Source organism: Vespa mandarinia, chromosome 18 (assembly GCF_050613455.1).
Source record: "Vespa mandarinia isolate Hongniang chromosome 18, ASM5061345v1, whole genome shotgun sequence".
NCBI lineage: Eukaryota > Metazoa > Arthropoda > Insecta > Hymenoptera > Vespidae > Vespa > Vespa mandarinia.
This window is the reverse complement of record NC_140827.1, coordinates 3835001-3857010: the sequence shown is the minus strand read 5'-3', so window position 1 is coordinate 3857010 and position 22010 is coordinate 3835001. Positions and strand designations below refer to the sequence as shown.

Genomic DNA, 22010 nt, shown 5'->3' with positions numbered 1-22010 from the left:
GAGTACACACACACGTATATACACACAACAGAGATGTACCTACATACATATCATGTGTGTGTATATATATATATATATAACATATACATATACATAGAACAAGCTCAAATATTTTAAGCTCACCTCGCGAACATTCGCTTCCAAAGTATATATCTTGTTCGTCTCGAGGATGTATCATTATTTTCTTCGAAATCTTTTTTCCCTCATTTCAAACTCTCATAATTGATATATTGATTTTATCTTATCATTGATCCTTTCTACTTGCAATATCGTATAGATTTGTTTAATAACATATAACATTGTACTTATACTCAGTAATTTTTTTTTATGAAAATCATTCGATATACAATTTTTATCCTCCCCCTCAGTCCTACAAAAAGTAAAAAAGAAAGAAAAAAAAAAAGAAAGAGAAACGTATCCAAAAATAAATCGACTTAGTTCAGACTCGTAGAGCAAAAAAAAAGAACTAATAAAATCCTATAAATAATATAGTTCATGTGTGTGTGTGTTATATATATATATGTATATGTATATATATATATGTATAGATGCACGCACACACGTATATATGAAAACTATATATATATATATATATATAAAAGAAAATACTCTTTTCTTGTTTTTTAAATAGAATATATATATGTATATATATATATACATAGTATATAAAATTTTCTGATAACTTTTTTAATGAGCATAACTACATTTGCATGGCACGTTTAGAATGAAACGTTTTAAGTCTACGAGCCAGTCGTTCCATAGATAGATGAAATGATCGTGAATCACCTCCTGAGCTTGGAATGTCGGAGCCGTGCATCGTGCCACTCTGCATTCTTCGCGTGTTGTCTGCAAGAAACCGTGTGCTGTTGTATCGTATGAGAGAAGTGTACACGTTGGCATAATGTCCTTAAATTCGTTTCATTATATTCTATTTTCTAATTAAATTAATCAGATTAATAATTACATTCGTTGTGAATCGAGTAAAAGTTATTTTACTGATTGACTCACTGATTGATTGATTGATTGATTGATTGATTGATTGATTGATTGATTGATTGATTGTTTGATTTATTTATTTTTTATTGATTTATTTATTTATTTAGGTAAAAAATATCGCTTTATTTCAATTATCTTCATTATCTGTTATTACAAAATGAAGCAGCGTTTAAACTGTCATTGATAAATGCTAAATCGGTATTTATATATATATCGATGTACATCACAATTGAATTTCAGTTTAAACATCAATGATAGTATGTTAAAGATAGTCCTGCATAGTATCTTAAGTTCCATACTATAAAGTATGCTATATGTACACAATAACATTCCATGACAAACTTGAACTTTATCTTTGCTTTCGTAACCAATCTGTACAATTTAAGAATAGTGTGCTCTTATAGCTTGTTAAATTAAATATATCAAGAATGTAAGCTTCTAGACTTATTTTTATATATCTATTATATAAATGTGTATTATATTTATAATTGCGTTATCCTTATATAAATATGATTTTTATTACACAGAAAAGCAGTCGTTACACATACAGATTTTATTTCTGTATAGTAATAGTAATAGTAATAGTTTGGAACTAGAATACGAAGTTGTTATATTAGTATAATAACATTTTTATACACCATTAAATTAAAACTTTTCTGTGTAGATTTTTATCATTATACCCCATAATTGTAAAGAAACAGTACGGAAGAATTTTTTCTAAAAGATTCTCTCTACCGCATCGCTTTGAAATTTTTATGAAATAGTTGTTGTAGTCATATAGAAAGAATAAGCAGTTTTTTTTCTTTTCTTTTTTTCTTAAGAAGTTCAATATGTTTATATGAAACGTCAAAAAATTTTTTTTTTCAATACAATCTTACATAAATTTTCAATGAAAGAATTTTCACTCGAGTATATTCTTCAAAGAAAATTTTATATAAATTGATTTCAATATCATACGCTTGTACATTTTCAATCCATAGTTTTTCATAAATATAATAATGATATAGAGAGTTAATAAATTCATAACTGAGATACTCTGCAATTTATGTATCATGTTAATCGTTATATTATAATTATAAAATCTTTGTCTCCAAAGTGTAAAAAATTAAATACGGCTATGACTTTTTCGAATTAGATGGAAAATAAAAAGAGATATTGCGTATTACAATTTGATTTAAAATGTTTCTTTCTTTTTTCTTTTTTTCTCTTTTCCCTTATAGTTGAGACAAGTTAGACGCATGTATACATAAATTTCTTACTTTCCATCCCTCTTTCTCTAAAATATTTTTATAAGAAAATATATGTTTATGTATGTTTATTACAATCAAATTAATAAAATGTAATTATGTGTTTCATAATATTAATAAGATTGAAAGAAAATACAAAAATTTGTCATTAAACGTCCGAAGTATTCTACTAATTCCATATCATTTTACAAAGTATGTATTTATATTTTTTCACTACTAATAGCTATATTGATCTGATTTATTAACCAAAAAGAAAAAAAAAATCCGTAAGAGATGACTAGATATTTATCTATTACATAATAGGCAATATAAAAAAAAAGAGAAATATAATTCTGAAATAGTTAAATGGTTAAAAAAGTTTTTATGCAAAAAAATAATTCACCTATTTGGTGGTTCTATCAAAAATTATATTTTATCATTTATTCTTTTTCAATTTTTGTATACGTATATTTGTGCGATTATATACACATAAAAACTAAAAGAATAAATTGTATCTTAAAAAATTCTTTTTTAAAACGACATAATGCTTGAAAAAAAAAAAAACAAAGAAAAAAAAAGAAAAATAAAATAAATAAATTCAAATGTTAAATGTTAGTTTATTATAGAAATAAAATTTGTTTACATACTTTGCAAATGATTATTTAGATAGAATAAACATATATATATATATATATATATATATATATACATACATACACATATATATACACACGCACACACAGACCACAAATGTATGTATGTATGTATGTATGTATGTATGTATGTATGCTGCATGTATGTACGTCTATTATATAGATTTCCGCGAAACTGCTTTTTTTTTCGTAACAGTTATATAAAGTTAACTTACCAATTAACAACACCCTTGTAAGTTCTCATCACTTTCAATTGTAATTGCATAGGGGTATTGCATTTTGGAAGAACTTTACTAGTTATTAGTTCTTGTTAATCATTGATAAAAAATCAAGTTGCATCAACGATATAAACGCGCGAAGTATCTTAGGGCAACTGTCACAGGTTTAGCTGTATCAGCTCTAAAATAATAATAATAATAATAATGAAGATTACATATATATACATATATTACATATATACAGATATACGTGTAAAATTTGGTTGTTTTCATTAATTTGATATTAAAAAAGTAACTTTATTATACCTTGTAACAGTATTATGGAATTCAACAAGTTGTTCGTTCGTCGCCGTAGGAGATCCATCCGCATTTTGAGTTGGCATTGATTTTATAGCTTCTTCTAACCATTTTGACGAAAGCTAGAAAAATAAAATTTATTTTAAATAATTTAAGATTTTAATTAAATAATTTTAAATGCACAATTTTTATTATACGATAACGTACCTGCCTATCGGCTAAATTAAGTTCAACCATAACGTCTGCAACATCGGATAACATGTACGAAGATAAAGAGAATACAGAAGCATGAAGAAGTCTCATAACTAATGTTTGACCTTTTTCTAATATTATTCCTCTCACTAATTGTCGTCGTATCGAATAATCAGGATGTGACTATAAATATTAATTATAAAAAAGAAACAAAAAAAAAAAATATATATATATGTATATATAATTTAAATAATAAGAATATTCTAAATAGAGATTGTAAATATCGTGTATATAAATACCTGAAGCATTCTACCACTATATAAAAGATCATAAAAGAATTTCATTACTGAGGCATTAGCATCCCTATGATCTAAACTACACGCCATCAAAGCACAGTCAATTACACTGCCGATTATTGATGAATGTAGAAAAGGAATAGGTACTCTTTGTAGAAACCTATTGAAAAAAAAAAAATAAATAAATAAATAAAATTGTGTTACATTTAAAAATTAATACATTATATAGTATCGTCGAAATTTTATATACCTAGCACATAATCTGAAGAGATCATCTATAGTATCAGGGTGATCTTTCAAACCGTCATCTTGTTGAAGAATTGTAAAAGTAGGTCCAATAAAAGCTTCCAACATACTTAATAATCCTGGCAAACAATCCGTTTCAGAAGCATATTCGTCAACTAATATGGAACCAAGATATAAGAAACAACTATGCTGATGAGCGGAATATAATTGTACAATCTGTAAGTATATTATAAAAATAATTACAATAGGTATATGAAGTATCATGTATTTTAATAATATTATTATGTACCTGTTTTACAAGTGGCTCAAGAAGATGTGCAGAATATTTGCCTACACATCTAACAGCGAACCTTAAGCAACGACAACATCTTTCCATAAGTCTTGCATCGTGTTGATATTCTGTACATACATTTGACAATACTGGCCACATCTGTCAATAAATATTAATTATATGACACGAGTTAACTCTCCCCCCCCTCCTCTCTCTCTTATAATAGAAATATATTCTATTCATGACTTACTTCAGTAACAACATTCTGACAAGGATGTGGTTCGTTTGTATCCCGGATTAGAGGATTAGTGTACCTAAATATTACTGCTAATCTATCTAACCATATCACAGGATCAGTCTTTGTTCCCTTTTCTATTGATACTTTATTTTGTAGAATTTCACAAAGTGGTATAGCTTGAAACCAACATAATTCTTTCATTGCTGGGGTAATTTCTGCTCTTGGTAATCTTGCCAGAACTAATGCCGTACCTATATAAATCATTATATATTATTATATGAATTATCTTGATCATTATATTCAAAGTTTAAAAAATTAATATATAATAAATATAGAATTACCTTTTAGCAGTCCAATAGCAGAATCGTTACTTATGCCAAAACTGTCAAGAGAGCGTGCAATTTGCAACAATCCAGGGAAATGTGGTCCCATACGTATTGCACATGCAGTGCAAATGCTTAAAAGTGCACCGGATGCTGCAGTTCCTAATCCTTTCTGACTTAGACAGGCCAATAAAGTATTTAGTATTGGTTCTGTAATAATCATTTAAATGACAATATATAAGATATTAATATTAATGTAAACACATTATATTTACCTAACGTTTGTGGATGACTGTCTATCCATTCGCATAACTCTCCTAACAAAAGAATACTTGTATGTCGTACAGCAATATGAGTGTTTTCTGGTAAATTAAGGATTGCTTCAACTACTTTTGGAACAACGTCATTTTCCTCTCTGTACGATCAAATGTAATGATTATTAAAAATACTTTTTAATAATTCATTAATTATTGTTGTGTGTGTGTATATATATATATATATCAGTATAACTCACGGTAGAATATTTTTAGCAACTGCTTGCATTACAAAAAGGGCAGCCTCTATAGAATCCCATGTAGGAGTTTGAACGGGTGGTAGTCCTTGTGGACCAGGACCACCTGTTAATGAAGAAAACATTTGTCTGAAACAATGACTGCTGCCAACTACAAATATTACGTCTTTTATGAGTTCTGATACGCGATTTCTAAATTCTGCAAACTCTTCTCCTCCTCCACCTTCTTCTACTAAACCAAGCTATAATAAATTAATTAATATATTAGTATGTTTATATACACACACACACATATATATATATATATATATATATATATATACATATATATGTATATATTAGTTTTAAATTATAAAAGATATACATAGATAAAAGGACACACTCACGTGATCTGGTTCCATTTGACAATGCCTACAAAGAGCACCGATTAATCGTTCAATGTGCGGTCGAAATACGAGATTGAGCTCATCATCATTTTTTTGATAAAGAACTTCCGATAATCGATACCAAAGATGGAAAGTTATTTGTGCGACCTAAAAAGCATGGTAAAAATAATTAATACGAATATTTATCATCTAATATATACGAATTACTAACTTCATAATCGTGATGCCCAAGACATATGAGAACAAGATCAAGAATCTTGATAGCATAATGACTTTTTCTATCCACGCTACCTTCTATAATAGTATCGATAAATGTTTCGGCCAATTCCGTAAAAACGCGACAATAATTAATAGATCTGTGTAATAAAAAGATTTAATATATTAATTGCTGTAATAATGATAAAATATCTTAATAATTTTTAATTTACTTTTCCATATCTTCGTGAACGACAGATAAATGATATGGTTGTTCTAAATCCATTACATTACTAAAAAGACACATTTGTAATTGTTGAAATTGAGCACTTGGTTCGCTATTATTATCTCGACTATTATTACTATCTTCTTCTAATGCTTGTAGGATAACACACATACAATCAGCAGCAGCTTCATGTAATTGAGAACCAGCCATATGATTACCCAATACCTACAATAATTTATATATCAATAATTCAATATAAATCATTAAATATTATAAATACTTACTTGAAACACGTATGTCACAACTTCGCTCGTTGGTATAGTCTGAAGAGGTATAGCACGAACAGTAATCCAACTAGTAAAACATCGAAGAATAGTAACCCGTATTTGTACATTATCACCCCCATCTTTTAAACACATTTTCTGAAATAATATAATACAATATTTATTTTTCATTTATCAATCTATAACTTTATTAAATTACATACCAAGAATTCTGTAACTGTATCAGCTGTTGCAATAAGTTCTACCAATACGTGTTGTCTTCTGTTGGCTCCTAATCTAAATCACATATAAATCATATTAATAAGAACAAAAAAAAAATAAGATATTACTAATATACAATTAAGGAGGATATTTTATACTTTATAATGTTTTTTATACCTAAGAGATTTTGACTTTACTTCTTCTGGAAGTACAGTCATAATCTCTAGTAATGGCCAAAGACTGCTGCTTGTTCCTCCGAACCTGTTAATTAAATCTATAACAGGTTTCTGCCAGGATGACATTTGTAACGCAAGAGCAGCCAATGCTAAGCATAACTGTAAACAATAAGAAATATTATATACATCCTCTCTCCTTAGGATATATAAGAGAAAAAATTTATAATAGTTTTAATTTAAGAAAAAAATATTTAACTTATATATATACATATATAACTTATGTATATATATATATATACATATACATATATAAACCTGTGTAACAATGGCAGAATTGGTGTGTTCATTAATTTGTGATATATGTTCCATCAAAGAATCGCGCAAAGAAGTATGAGCTTCTAGGGGTAACTCATGAAAGGATAATTGTATTTTTGTACGCATAGTTTGTGCAGCAAAATAACAAGACTCTATGTCTCTCTTTTGCTGCAACATTTCGTCAGATATTTTCCATGCAAATACCTAAAAATAATAAAATAATAAGATGCTTGTTTGATGTGCCTAATAGATACATATACATATATATATATATATATAGATAATATATATATATATATGCAGATATATATTAGAACTATTATACATATAGATAGAATTAACACATGTAATGATCAGTATCAGATACTATAACAATCTGCACATGCCAAATTTATTATAAATACAAGAGTTTTATTATATTAAAGTAAAAAAGATTTCACAAAAGTTAGAGGTTAAAAAGTGTTATTAACAACATGTTTTCTATTAGTTGCAATTGAGCATTAATATGTACCACACAGATATCTAATATAATAAATAAGAATATTAAATTAATAAAGATATCAATAATATTATTGGTAGTACAATATAGACTTTAGGTTGAATTAATAACTTACTGATTTTTGCAATTCTCCAAGCCATAATGATGCTTTCCCAGAATCGGATGGATTAGAATTATTGTATAAAGAATATACAGCTTGATAGACAGTTTCCAAAGCAGGTGGAGAATCCATAGTTCAAATAATAATTTTTCTCCGATAAATCTCCATACAGTTGATAATTCCTACTAACAACAGATCTACTACTCGCGTTTCTGGATGATGATCTTCCAACCTGTACAAGCCGCGAAAATCTACGTTCGCATTGTCGGTATGTACATTACGAAAACGTAATTTTTCCTAACATTTTCTGTTTTATCGACTAACTAAAGGAGATTGAGGAGATTAAGCGAACTGAAAACGAATGAGGGGATGTAACCGGTCGTCCATAATTTTACCACATTATTTTTTTGTTACAAACAATTTTCTTTCTTCATACAAATTATTATTATTATTATTAAATATCCTGAATCTCCATAGTCACAAATATTGTAGACAAAAAATTTGAAGTCGCACGATAAATCTTCAAGTAACACTACACGTTCAATCTTTTTTTCGAAATATCGACAATATCACAGTATCGAAATCATAGTTGCCAACCTTTGTATCAACGCCATCTCGATCGTCTTCCAAAATTTTCTCTCTCTCTCTCTCTCTCTCTCACTCATTTCTTTTTTCTCTTTAACAAATTCCATTCCTATATACAAATATTCATATAAAATAAATAATAAATAATAAACAATATAAAATGATCATTTAGGATTTCTTCTTTATCTGAAAAAAGGGGGGAGGAAAAAAAAAGAAAAGATATTAGACGCAAATCAATTGAAAAATTGAATCATAAAATTTATCCTTTTGAATAAATTGCAATAGGAAGGGCCCCACTCGTTAAAAATAACCATGTAGCTTGATGCTTAAACTTTTTATCGCTAAGATGTCACTAGTGGTCAGTGGGAAACTGAGGAGGTCACGTGATACGGACGTTTCATAATTTTCCGTCGCTAACGTAACAACGCTGACTGCAGCCGACGCGTTTCCATGAGGCTTATAGAGTTCCTCGTTGTCATCGTTGTCGTTGTCTCGTGACGTCCTACAACGTCCCTACTATTTCTTAACAATCTGTTTCTTATATATTTAGCTTCAATAAATCGTGATATATATATATATGTGCATGCATATATACATATGTATATGCATGCATACGTCGTCATAGAAAAAATAATCGTTATTCTTAATAAGAAAAGTGTTTTATTGGAAAAAGTCGTTTGAACAATTATTGAAATATTTAATATTAGAGATGTGATAGACACACCAAAAGGTGGATCGATCGCATCCTTCGTGAAAAAGGGACTGAGAAATCTTTTCACGATGACTAGTGTAAGCTAACGCAAATGCATAGATATTTTCAAGAATATCGTCAAACTCAGCATCGTAGGAAGTTTCAATGCGCGGCAAAAAAGGAAAAAAAAGATATACAAGTGTTTAGAAAGTGAAACGTTTTCTTCTCATATCCAAGTGAATTTTCTAAAACATTTTGTATAACTGATTTCTCCCGAATAAAACTATATAAAATACGAAACTTTTGTTGCTACGAAACGATTGTCAAACTTTTAAGTGTTTCTCTGTGTGTGTATATGTGTGTGTGTCTAAATCAAAGAAAAAGAACATTGGACTTTATCGATGTTTGTAAGTAAAAATTAAGCTTTCTTACCTTGTAAATAAATAGATAAGATTAAATGATATCTAAGTGTATGCGTACTATACACATGTGAACAATTTATATATATATATATATATATATAATATATATATATATAATATTGATAGAAGTAAAACTTTGATGTAAGAAAATTTTATATCAAAGGTAAAAAAAAAAAAAAAAAAAAGAAAAAAAAAAGAAAAGAGAATTAGAATTATTTTTTTTTAGGACAATAATTTTCTTTATTGCGTGTAATTAGGTACGGGCACTTTGCCAACAATATGGTTTAACGAGACCACCGCCTAAATCGTTCGACCAATCATAATCGTTCGTTCACGTAGGAGGGACACGTATCGTTCAAAAGTCAAAAAAATGTTGCATATACGTATTTATGTTTAAATAAATGCATTACACGAAAATATCTATAATGATAGAGATTGTTGTGTAAAACAAACGACGTGTATATACGTGTGTGTCTGTGCAATTCTTTTTTTTTTCTTTCTTTTTCTTTTTTTTTTTTTTTTTTCTAAGGAAATACGAATACTCTCCATAATACTGCAGCAAAAGTCTCGAAATAGAACGGAGTGTGATCGATTTCTTTCTACCGATAGCTACTACTCGCTTTCTCGTTTCAACCTCTCTTCCCGTCTGCAATAAAATTCTGTGCCTGTGTACGTGCATCCCCCACCCTTTCTTTTTATGTTAATACTTCGTATAAATTGGAATTTTTCATATTTAAAAAAAAAAAAAAAAATACTATAATCGGTGACGTACGTAATTGTTCGCTGCAACTCGTTCCACATTTTTTGTTTCTCGATCTTTTTTTCCTTTCTTTCTTTCTTTCTTTTTTTTTTTTTTTTTTCCAATGTATTTCTTATTTTTTTAAATTATTATTACTTTTGACTCGAGTAGTAAAATTTTCTACCTTACCAGGTTAATACGTTTATATACTTTTACTTTTTAGATAGGGGAAAAAAAAAAAAAAAAAAAAAAAAAAAAAAAAAATTGAGATCTTGTATGAAATAATACCTTCAAACATATGAATACAATCGTCTATTCTATTCTATTCTTTATGTTAGAAATGTTCTTTCTAATCTCTCACGTAATTATTTAGCCTTGTGAACGTATTTAATTAATGGTTAAAATGAAGGAAGAAAATGGACGCTCTTCATATTGTTTTTCTTTTCTTTCTTTTTCTTTTTTTTCTTTTTTTTTCTTTTTCTTTTTTTTTTTTTTTTTTTTTTTTTTTTTTATAACTGCATCGCGGTCTCAGCCTTGTAACTTAATTAACGTTCAACGAGTTTAACAAGCCTAACAGACGCGCTCTTACACATGTATATCACATGTATATCAAATAATATCATGCAATTTATAAGGAAAAAATATGTTAAAATCGTCGATTTCTTCACCATTTTCGTTCCTCCATTTGAATTTCTTGAAGGTATGTTTAATCGGTTAATAAACACTTTTCCATATCTTTCTATTCTTTTTCTTTTTTCTTTTTTTTTTTTTTTGTTTTAAATAAAACTAACGTAGTCACTGAGCGTGTTCCGAAGTCAAGATACCGCTTTAACATAGTTACGCTTTGATAAGCATAGCTTTATTTATTTTTTTTTTTATTTCTATTTCGTTACGAAACGAATAAAAATAAAAAAGAAAACCGAACGAACAAAAAACAATAATAATAAAAAAAGAATTTTATGTACCGTTATATAATCAATTTTCTAATATAAAACAAAAAGAAAAAGAAAATACAACATTAAAAACGAGACACAACCTGTTAAAAAAGAAATACATTAAATAGGTAACAATTATATTAAACAGGGTGGGTGCAAAGGTAATTTTAGGAATCATTTACTTTAATTATTTTTCTTATATTTTCTTTTTTTCTTTCAGATTGTAAAACTACAAGCTGGACTACAATACAAGAGCAATTGATTTTTATAATTGTTTAGGAACTTTTGGACATACCCTGTATATTGTAATTCTCTAATTACATGCAGTTAAAGGTTATATTTCTTTGTAATATATTAAAGTATATATAAATTCTATTTTTTTCTTTATACATAATGAAATGACGTGTGTGTGTGTGTGTGTGTGTCTATATATATATATTATATGTATATTAATCTCTATTCTTTTCTTTTTTTGCATCCATCTCTCTTATCATGTTCCCCACAAGGATATTATCCCATTCGGTGAAAGGGAATTCTCTTGTGGTGAACGATCATGCGTGTAACGTTTCCATATCCGATATCTATCTATCTATCTATCTATCTATTTGAAATAAAAAGAGAAAAATATAAATATAGTTCTAAATTGGTACACACACATATATATATATATATATATATATATATATATATATATATATAACTAGAAAGAGTAATTCAATATCTTGCCAACGTTGCTTTCCTATCAAAGTAAACATTCTGTAGAAAACTGAGGAAACAAAAAATAAATTTCTAGTTTGAATATTTAAAAAAAAAGAAAAGTCGAAGAGATAAATAAATTTGAAACAAAGTTTTTCAATAGTCCAACATATACGGAACGAGAAACTCATGAATTTCAATACTTGAACTATATTCACATAAGCATAATTAATTTCTATCTCTCAGACTTTCTCTATACCCACATAAACATGTATATACATAGATTGCCCTAATCACGGGATTGTACAGAATAGAAAGAAAAAACTTTCTATTTTCTAAAGGATCATTAAAAGAGCCCAAGAGGATCTAATTTTATCAAAATATTTGTCTGTTTAGCGATCAGTCAACAATAGTATCGATTGACAGAAGAATGAATTGGACGAACAGGATGGCGCGTCACGGTAGCGAGAGATCCCTTCATACTTTACATTCCATGCATCCTGTTCGTACTTCGATTATCCACAATAATAACAACAACAATAACAATAACAACAACAATGATTCAACAACAATGAATCATTCAAGAAATATGGTCAGTCCAAGCAAAGCTATTTGCAGTAGTCCAGAAATCGACGCTTTAGTTGATGATTCTATCGATGGTGTTTCAATATCAAGTACTATGAATTCATCGAGTAATACCACCATAGTTCCTGGTTCCTCTCCGTTAGCTTTGGACTCTCGTATACCCAGACCATCACCTAATAACGTTCTGCGCCGTTCCTCGAGCATGCGCATCCGTGGTGAACGGCTTCCAGCACATCATTCTCGACCCACTACTACTACCACCACCTCGGCTCTTCTTGGCCAACATCACCAACACCACTACCGTCGTCACAACCATCTTTTGCTACAGCAGCAGCAGCAGCAGCAGCAGCAATATCCTGATCATCGTATTTTTCCGGTCATCACGGAGAATGGAACCGACTCGCCAAGACAACGATCTCTTGTAAGTCATTTTCTTATTTTTATACATATAAATATATGTATGTGTATATATATTATTTTTTGTTTTTTTTTTTCTATTTTCATTTTATCCGAAAATTTCGGCCAATTGATTGGTGTGGTCGAATATTTCGTTTAGCATTTTAAATTTATCTACGTACAAATGAACAGCAAACATATTTCATCATTATTATCATTTTACATATTTTATAATAATTTGTAATACATTTGTTTTATTTTTTTTTTTTTTTTTTTTTTTTTTTTTTTTAATACTTAATGCGAGATCCAATAATTCTTCCTACTACGTATTCGGAAACCTTATCAAGAGAATCGGTAGATCTCATTGGCCTAAACGCCTCTTCCTACTGTCTTTTTAGTATACTTTTCGTATATTTTGCATAAAAAGTTTAGAATATTTTCTTGGTGATTATACTTGGAATTCAAAAGATTAATAATAAAATTCATTTTGATTATAAACATCATTATCTTTGATCAAGAAAGCTAAATAAACGTTCTTGCACTATTATAAAATTTAACATACACATATACAGATATATGTCAGCTGATCCATAGATTTATATTACGTTGTTGTTCTTGATTCCTTTAACAAGAATAATAAATCATTATTATTATTTCTTTTTTTTTCACGTGATCATAAAACTGCAGGAAAAATTAATTGATATCTTAAATTATAGATTATTAAGTACATGTACGTGTATATATATATATATATATGTGTGTATTGCGTGTTTCATAAACGATATAAAAACGAATATCATTATTTTGAGTACAATTGAAAAATATGAATTCATAGTATTTTTTTTTTCTTCTTCTTCATTTCTGTATCGTAATACTTGCTTTTTGACTACGTGAATTTCTTTTTAGTCGTCCATTGCTTTTAGTCGTCCAACAGGTAGATATTTACACACACACGTAAAGATCGTATGCTTCCAAAGAGAGACATGAACGTTTTAAACGTAAGAAAGATCTTTCAAATCGATTAAAGAGGTCATAATTATTGCTATTATTAGTATGGAAAAATTCAAGTATTATAACAGACATAATTTTAACTATGTAGACGCATACACTTGTATGTATAAGTGTACTTAAAAGATTAATACCATCGTATCAAGAAAGTAAGAACGCAAGATCCAATTTATCTGACATAAGTATACAATACTTATCGATCTTATCAATGTTATCTTTGTCCATGAAATTCCTATATTTCTTCTTCATTCTTCATACGTAAAAAGACGTCGAGCGTATATGTATGTCTGCGTGTATGTGTAATTGATAGCTTATTATCGCTATTATTATTATTATTTCTCTTCCATTAATATCTATCTCTGAATTAATTTATTGCGTATTTTCTATGGCTATGATCTAATTAAACGAATTACATAATAAATTAATTTTTGAAGATTCTTCACTTAGACCATTTTTATAATCACTATAATATTAAAAAATGTCTTTCTTTTTTTGTTTTTATTTCTCGCTGTAAAATTATCTGTAATAGAAACGTCGGAATAAATTTTTCCAAACTTTTTTCTTATTCTTAAAATAATGTTCATTTGAAATGATAAAAGAGAACGATGTTGAATAGTTGGTAAAAAGGAAGAAAAGAAAAAAAAAGAAAACACTAGCAGGTAGTATCTTCCACCTTTCTGAATTATCTATCATCTTAGAAGGAGAGAAGGGGAGAGAGATAGAGAGAGAGGGAAAGAAAGAGGGAAAAGGAGAAAGAAAAGGAGAAGAAGAAAAAGGAGAAGGAAGGAAGAAGAAAGAAAGATAGGGTGGGAGAGTAGTAAGGGAAACACATAGAGGAAGCCACGGAGAAGGCTCCCTGACCTTTCTCAACCAACGCGTCTGCGCAGATCGTTTTTCTCCCTCGCACTACTAGACCAGATTCAACATCCAGAGTTGACCGTGCTAAAAAAGCTTTGGGTTCAGGAGCCTAACGTCATGTCAATTTCATTTTTCAATTATCTTTTTATTTTTTTTACCATGGATAAGATTATTAAAATTTCTTCAAAGATCCATTCAGTTTTCAAACTTTTATCCGAAAATAGTATATAATAGAAAGAAAGAGAGAGAGAGAGAGAGACGTATGGATTCACAGGATTATAGGAATTCTCGTAGTTGTCCATCGGTTGGTATCTTCTCATTCTGATCTATAACTATGTTGATTAAATAGAGAAATGGATGGAAAGATTGTTAAAAAAAGAAAAATTTTGTTTAATTGCAACCTACGAAAACGAGATAAATGAATTTATCTGACAAGTTTTCATTATTACAATTATTGTTGTTGTTGTTAACTATTACAGAGCCTCTCACTGACACCAGCTAGGCCGCGAACAGGACACGCGGCCTCAGGGACAACACCAGGAGCAGATGACAGTGATGCAGAGAGCGTGAGAAGTTACGGAAGTGCATGCAGCACCGCAAGTGCCTGCGATCATGCTTCCTTTGCTTTGAACGGTACTACTTGGTCTGGTCGATCACGAAAGTACGTTGTCCATTGTTCTAATCATACTGGGGACAATGAACAATATCTTACACCGACGCAAAGGGCCGCCAGACAAATTAGGAAATTTCAGGTAAATTCAAGTTTACTTTGAAATGAAAAGAATAAACAAAAGAGAGAAAAAAGAAACGAAAATGAGACAAATTATAATGATAATAATTTTTGTTATAGGCCCTTTTGAAAGAAGCAAGAATAGAGATCGAAGAAAAGAATCGAGAGATCATTCGATTAACTAAAGAGGTCGTTGAATTGCGATTGTATAAAGCATCATTGAATAGTCCGGATGAAAGAACTGACAGTAGCGATGCACTTACTGTACGTGAAAACAATCCTTTTTCACCGGAATCACCATGCAAAGATCTTTTAGACGACGGTAGTTTCGAGAAGGTCGCTAGTCCAGAAACTTCGGATAAACGTGCCCAATCGGATGTACCATCCTCTTTGGCAGATTCAGGACATTTTGAAGACGGCTCCGTCCACTCGAAAGATTCTGTGTGCCTACCGGAAACGGTACCCGAACCTTCTGGTAATAATCCTCCATCCAACCTAAGACAAGATGAACCTAAAGACGATAGTAGATCAGTCTCTGTTGTGGATAGTAATAGTCCTGAAAGAGATGAAGAAAGACGTCGATTGGTTAATCATTATGAAAGCAGAATCGAAGAAATGCACCGAAGACATATCGATGAAATGCAGGAATTGAAAATGAAGCACAATGATAAGGTAATCGAATAATTTTTTTTTTTTTTTTTAAATCTCTTACGTTTTTTTGTTGTTTGGCATAGATACGTTCATTCATCCATCTATTTATTTGTTTGGTGATATAGGTAGAGAGCTTGTTAAATCAACTATCTGATATTAATACTCGCTATTGCGAGGTAAGGCCGTCCGTTGATGCTGCGGAAGCTCGTATTGGAGAATTGAAAGAGGAATTGGAGGCTGTGAAAAATGAACTGGATAAGAAGGAAGCTTTAATTAAAGAGCAAGAAGAGAAGGATAAACAAATGTACCTGAAAGTGCATGCGAATGAACAAGAAGCTGCACGCACTGAAAAAACTGATCAGGTGATGATAGGACATGTATTTTGTTCTCTCCCACTTTTATTTCTCTCTCTCTCTCTCTCTCTCTCTCTCTCTATATATATATATATATATATATATATTTTTTTTTTTCAAATATCAAATTTACAGATACCTGAAAATGCACAGCAGAAATCATCTTTGGAAGTTAATGCCACCGATTTACTACAAGAATTAACAGTTACAAAAGCAGAATTAGAAAAAATTAAGGTAATCTATATTATATACCTGTTATATTGTGAAAATTGTGTAGATGTATTGATCTCTATTTGATACATTCAAGTTGTTTCAGAATAAGAACAAGTCATGATTCGTTTTGGTTTTAAATAATAATATGATGGAAGCAATGAGAATGTTTTAGCAAATAGAATTGAATCATAATTATATATAAGTGTAATGTAGACTTTTTCAAATCTCCTTTGAAATGCATACGTCAAAGAAATTTATTTCTATATTCTTTAAAGATTGAAAGAAATATTCTTTATCAAAAAAATTTTGATAACTTTTTATAATACATACTTGTTAATTTAATAAAATCTGTATGTATTTACAAGGAGAATAGTAAAATCATTTCACTTATTTAGTATCGTAATAGTGAAGCTTTTTGTTTCACATATTGAATTTCACTGCGTTAATTAGTTCATCAACATCTGCATTGATCGAATGCATGCATCGCTCTCTGCCAACAGTATTTTATTATTCATAATTCACTATCTTTTTGTACTAACGATGTGTCACTTTTTTTGGTCGCCGCTCACACTCCAGGATACAAGCTACTCGCCTGAACCTCACATTTCAGCCGATCGTAGCCAAAATTTATTAAGCGCTCAGGAGGCTGTTTCTCTCTGGGTCCTTGGCACACGTAAGGTCTGTATTCTTGTTCGACTGACACGTGAAGAATCTTCATTCATTTTCTCTGTTGTGCAACTGCGTTGCATTTGCTCGCATATAGTGCACAGATCTTCCTATTGTTATTTTATTTTGCAAGATCGTTCAATTTTCCATCGCTTGAAAAATTTCATTTATTAAAACACATATATATATATATATATATATAAAATTATGTTAAATTTTTTTTATCTCCAAAACGTTCAGTAAAAATTCCGACAATTATTTTAATCCTATAGAGAATGTGCGTTCCTTATTTTATCAAAGTTATTTTATTTATTTGCACTTTCATGCATATACATGTAGCTTTGTTAAATTTGTAAATATGTTTAAATAAAAGCATGATTCTTGATGATAGTACATTGTTTATCATCATAGACATGTTTATTCTTATATATTAACGATCTAAGCAAACTTCTAATTTTCTTTTTTTTTTTTTTTTTCTTCATCAAATAATGGTGGAATATAGAACAATTTTGTATAAAAAGATTAAAGTACATTTTCTTTATGTGATGGCTTTGCTCTTAAAATCTGCATGTTGATTGTCAAGCACAAATGTAGATGGTTCACAGTTTACACTACAATACATCGCTCTTAGATCGGGCCATACAGTGCACTTGGAAGAAACAGCCTCTTATAATTCAATAGATGTAAGTCTGCACGTGCTTAGAGCAATGCACGCTTCCAATATTTATATTTGTATAGAATTTGCCTGCAATTTCATCATATTGGATCCAGAAATAATAAAATTATAAAAGATTATTATTATATATGAATATAATTAATTAAAAAAATTAATGTGCTATATGTGTAAAGGTAATTTTCATAGAATGTATCCTGATATTACTGGATTCATTTATAATAAATGTTATTTTATTTTTTAGAGAAAAATATTCACTGTTTGATAATATGCACACAACGCATAAAATATAAAATGGAATAACATATTAATAACAAAATATATTAGCATTTTTATTATTTTTTTTTTCTTCTTTTTTTTTTTTTTTTTTTTATATATATATTAGGCAATGTATCGGAGTATTGTGGAGGCAAAATACAAGAAGGATGAATTGGATCTTGCAATCACCTTGCAGTTTTTAAAATCAGCATTTTATTACTTCCTGACTGATAAAGAAAATCATCGTGGACATCTGAATGCTATCGAAAGTATCTTGGGTTTTACCGAAGCTGAGAAACACAACATTGATAAGATTTATGGATCTGCTAGAAAATAACTTAAACAACTTTATAAAAAGCGATGTATATGATTGTTAGAGACATACGGTGAAACGTGTTCTCCATTTATTACTTTTCTTGATATAATATTTATAATTTTATATACACATTGATATAAAAAGACTAAATATGTATTTCTCTCAATGTTTAAAAAGAAACATTATTTTCTATTTACATACGTTCGCATTGAAAAAGTATATATATTGATCGTACTTATATTTTCAATAATTTTTTTTGTAATGGATAAAATGAACACTGTATGTCATATACTTTTATCATACTGCTGCTGGTTAGCAGACAATTTTAATGATTTTAAACATTTTTAATAATAATAATATGTATTTCAATTTTTGTTATGCAGTGAGAAAAATTTTGAAATTGTAAATGTATATGCGTATGATACAAATTTAATAGTCTTCATATTATACGGTAGAGTTCTATGTATATTGATTTCCATCAATGGATATGTATTTCATAAAGAACATATGGCATAAGTTATTAATTAATATAGAAACTTCAATAGAATTTTCCTTATGTTCTAATTAAAACTACATCGACTATATTTTTAGATACAAATTTCTAATTAATATTTAACTATTATTTATCGCGATACGATCATTAATATAATATACTGGACTCTAAGGCCTATTTATATAACTGTTTGAAAAAAAAAAAAAAAAAGAATGACAGATTATTTTTCATATTAATATTTGAAATACATATCCACATTGTATATTCATACAAATATTAGTATATAAAAATAACTACATATATTATAAAGCCACAAAATATTTCTATTGGGGTATAGAATGTTTTACATTCGTATAGAATTAAAATGTGTTAGAAATTAATTAGATTGATAAATAAAATAACTTAAAGTCTTATTAAAATCAAAGAAAAATCTAAATTATAGTTATACTTAAATTTGGTGGCACATTACACATTGAAGTAATAAGGAGACTGAGAAGATTGCCTTTTTATCTGCTTATCTGCTTGATCTTGCCTTTAATCTGTTTATTATCTAGTATTATAGAAAAATTCACAGTGAAAGTGTTATTAAGAAAATATATTATAAAAATTAAGAAAAAAAATATAAGCATATTACCTATATATATATATATATATATATATATATATAATATAGTAATATATATATTACATGTACTTCCTGGATAGATTTTTTTGCACCAATAACTTATTTTAATGTATTCTTTACTGCCAATATTTTATTACTGAACACTTCCATCGGTAACAGTATTCCACTGTAATATACTGACTTACTTTTAAATTATTTATAATATTACAAGTATATAAATTGGTGGAATATTCCTGAATAAATTTAATAAAGAATGATATGGATATAATCATTAATGATAAAAAGGGATTACATTCACATTGTGCAATAATTTATAAAGAAAACCAAAGATATTTAGCAGAGCAGCCTATTTATCTGATTGTATCACAATTTGATAACTTCATATTTTCATTTAACTATTTAAATTAAAATATCTTGTTAAGATAACCAAGGTGAGCTCTGAACATAAAATTGGCATTAAATTAAAATTTAAACTTTTTCCTATTGCAAATAAATTTTCAATTTATAAAATTATATGTTCCTATGGTGCCAATGCTGTGAAAATTAATTAACCAAACAAAATATTTTAATCAAAGCAATGCTGTTTTTATATATAACCTTAAATGGAAGATTAAGTAATTAAATTATTATTAATATATAATGTAATTCGATTCATTTTGACATGCACATAATATAAGCTAATGTAATCAATTATAAATTTGAAATGATCTTTTATAGAAATAAAATAGTTACTACAAAAGAAGGAAAGTAATCATATCTATAGATAAATAAAATATAAGAAATATTCCCTTTGCATTCATATATAGTTTCTTCACTCATCATTAATATACATTAATATTTGTTCAGAGCTCTGATATGAATATGTGGAAATGAATGTAGAGTATGTAAATAATTCTATAATAAAGATATGAATAAAATCTAAATAAATGTTTAGCTACATACTACTTTTTCATTAATAACTATCTAAAAAGAAAAAGGAATGTCATAAAGACAATTAAAAAATATCTCCCACATGTTAGAATTTTTTAATATGTTTTATAAAATAATCGTAAAATACAATATTTGTACATTACTTTTTCCCAGCAATTATGATACCATCATATTTCTGTTGGAACCATTTCATTGCATCTTCTTTAGTTAACCTATGAGGGAAACCAACTTTCCCAGTTTTCCTTCGTCTGTGAGCTACATTGAAACCTACAAATTTATAAATATGTAAAAAATTGAAATGTTTCTGTTGTATAACCAAAGAAAATTTTAATATATATATATGATATATATTAAAATGTAGATTCAATTAAGTAACACACCCAGTATAAGAAGTGGGCATGAGTTGCAAATATGAAACATTTATTTTAGCACATGTTTCACAATAATAGACATCGTCAATGAATAAACATGATATCTATGATACCAAATAATGTGCAATCTTAATGAGTGTGTTATTAATTAATAAAAGGTAACTAACCTGGACGTCCAAGTACAACATAGAAGTCCAAACCATAAATACCAATGCTAGGATCATACTTAATACCTAAATCAATGTGTTCTTGGATACCAAATCCAAAATTTCCAGTACCTGAGAAGTTTTCTCTTCTCAATTCGTATTCACGTACCTATCACAATGTAATGATACAATATTTATTAATGATACAAATAATCGAAAAGAAGAAAATAATAAAAGATACTACGTAAACTAACTTTTAAACCACGCTCAAGAATCTCTTCAGCTTTTACTCCACGAACAGTACAGTGTACAGCAATCTTTTCATTACGACGTATACCAAAGGAACGTACGGTGTATCTTGCTTTTGAAAACACTGGTTGCTGACCAGTTAACTGTTCCAATACCTATGCCATCCAAATTGATAATCAATGTTATCCTATTATTATTTTTACTTAATTTACAAATTATTAATAAATTATTTTTACTTTTTAAAACAACATACCTTTGCGGCTCTTGTCAATCTATCACCCGACTCACCAACGCAAATATTTAAACATAATTTGCGAATTCTGACTTCGCGCATTACATTTTTAGACGCATCTTTTGGTTCTTTTTTCGCCCTTTTTTCTATTTTCTTCTCTGTTGCCTTCTTTGCATCCTATAATTAAATACGTATTATGATTAATATTCATAAAAATACACCTTCAGATAGACACGTGTAGTGGCAGCAGAATGAAGGTTATAAAAATTTTATTACGATTATAAAAGTAATAACAACTTCACATTATAAAAAACGATTAGATCGAAAGAAGAAAGAAAGA

The 22010-nt window shown here is 28.5% G+C and overlaps 3 protein-coding genes across 9 annotated transcripts in view; 1 reads left to right on the top strand and 2 right to left on the bottom strand.

The window, feature by feature from the left end:
• Positions 1–713: 713 nt before the first annotated feature.
• Positions 714–8417, bottom strand: Tnpo-SR (transportin 3). Of its 4 annotated transcripts, none has more exons than XR_014983243.1 (19): positions 7865–8417; positions 7251–7454; positions 6937–7094; positions 6762–6834; positions 6559–6696; positions 6282–6499; positions 6065–6209; positions 5854–6000; positions 5471–5709; positions 5232–5371; positions 4975–5166; positions 4646–4884; positions 4414–4554; positions 4129–4340; positions 3882–4038; positions 3598–3765; positions 3400–3512; positions 3091–3274; positions 714–846 (listed from the first exon to the last, which is right to left on the bottom strand). XR_014983243.1 is itself a non-coding variant. In XM_085662500.1 (18 exons), exons 1-18 carry the CDS (start codon positions 7979–7981, stop codon positions 3214–3216), a joined length of 2862 nt encoding a protein of 953 aa, XP_085518626.1. In that variant the 5' UTR covers positions 7982–8417; the 3' UTR covers positions 2940–3213. The 4 variants fall into 4 exon arrangements, 1 of the variants encoding a protein (XP_085518626.1); XR_014983241.1 differs by lacking the exon at positions 714–846 and adding an exon at positions 1086–2272; XR_014983242.1 differs by lacking the exon at positions 714–846 and adding an exon at positions 1087–1368.
• Positions 8418–8895: 478 nt separating this feature from the next.
• Positions 8896–20411, top strand: qtc (GRIP domain-containing protein quick-to-court). Of its 4 annotated transcripts, XM_085662377.1 has the most exons (10): positions 8896–9532; positions 11442–11554; positions 12314–12923; positions 15244–15516; positions 15615–16166; positions 16271–16507; positions 16634–16732; positions 17288–17389; positions 17983–18060; positions 18436–20411. In XM_085662377.1, the coding sequence occupies exons 3-10, from the start codon at positions 12348–12350 to the stop codon at positions 18643–18645; spliced, it is 2127 nt and encodes a 708-aa protein (XP_085518503.1). In that variant the 5' UTR covers positions 8896–9532; positions 11442–11554; positions 12314–12347; the 3' UTR covers positions 18646–20411. The 4 variants fall into 4 exon arrangements, with proteins under 4 accessions (XP_085518503.1, XP_035730549.2, XP_035730551.2 ...); XM_035874656.2 differs by lacking the exon at positions 17983–18060 and having other exon boundaries at positions 8897–9532; positions 18436–20409; XM_035874658.2 differs by lacking the exons at positions 17288–17389; positions 17983–18060 and having other exon boundaries at positions 8899–9532; positions 18436–20403.
• A 337-nt stretch (positions 20412–20748) lies between these two features.
• RpL11 (ribosomal protein L11) overlaps positions 20749–22010 on the bottom strand; it is a 1582-nt gene continuing 320 nt past the window's right edge. Inside the window, exons 2-5 of the mRNA XM_035874660.2 lie at positions 21692–21847; positions 21444–21593; positions 21211–21358; positions 20749–20939 (exon numbers count right to left, since the gene is read on the bottom strand). Coding sequence (XP_035730553.2) covers positions 20812–20939; positions 21211–21358; positions 21444–21593; positions 21692–21847 — 582 coding nt within the window. The 3' untranslated portion in view covers positions 20749–20811. The remainder of the gene's footprint in view (positions 20940–21210; positions 21359–21443; positions 21594–21691; positions 21848–22010) is intronic.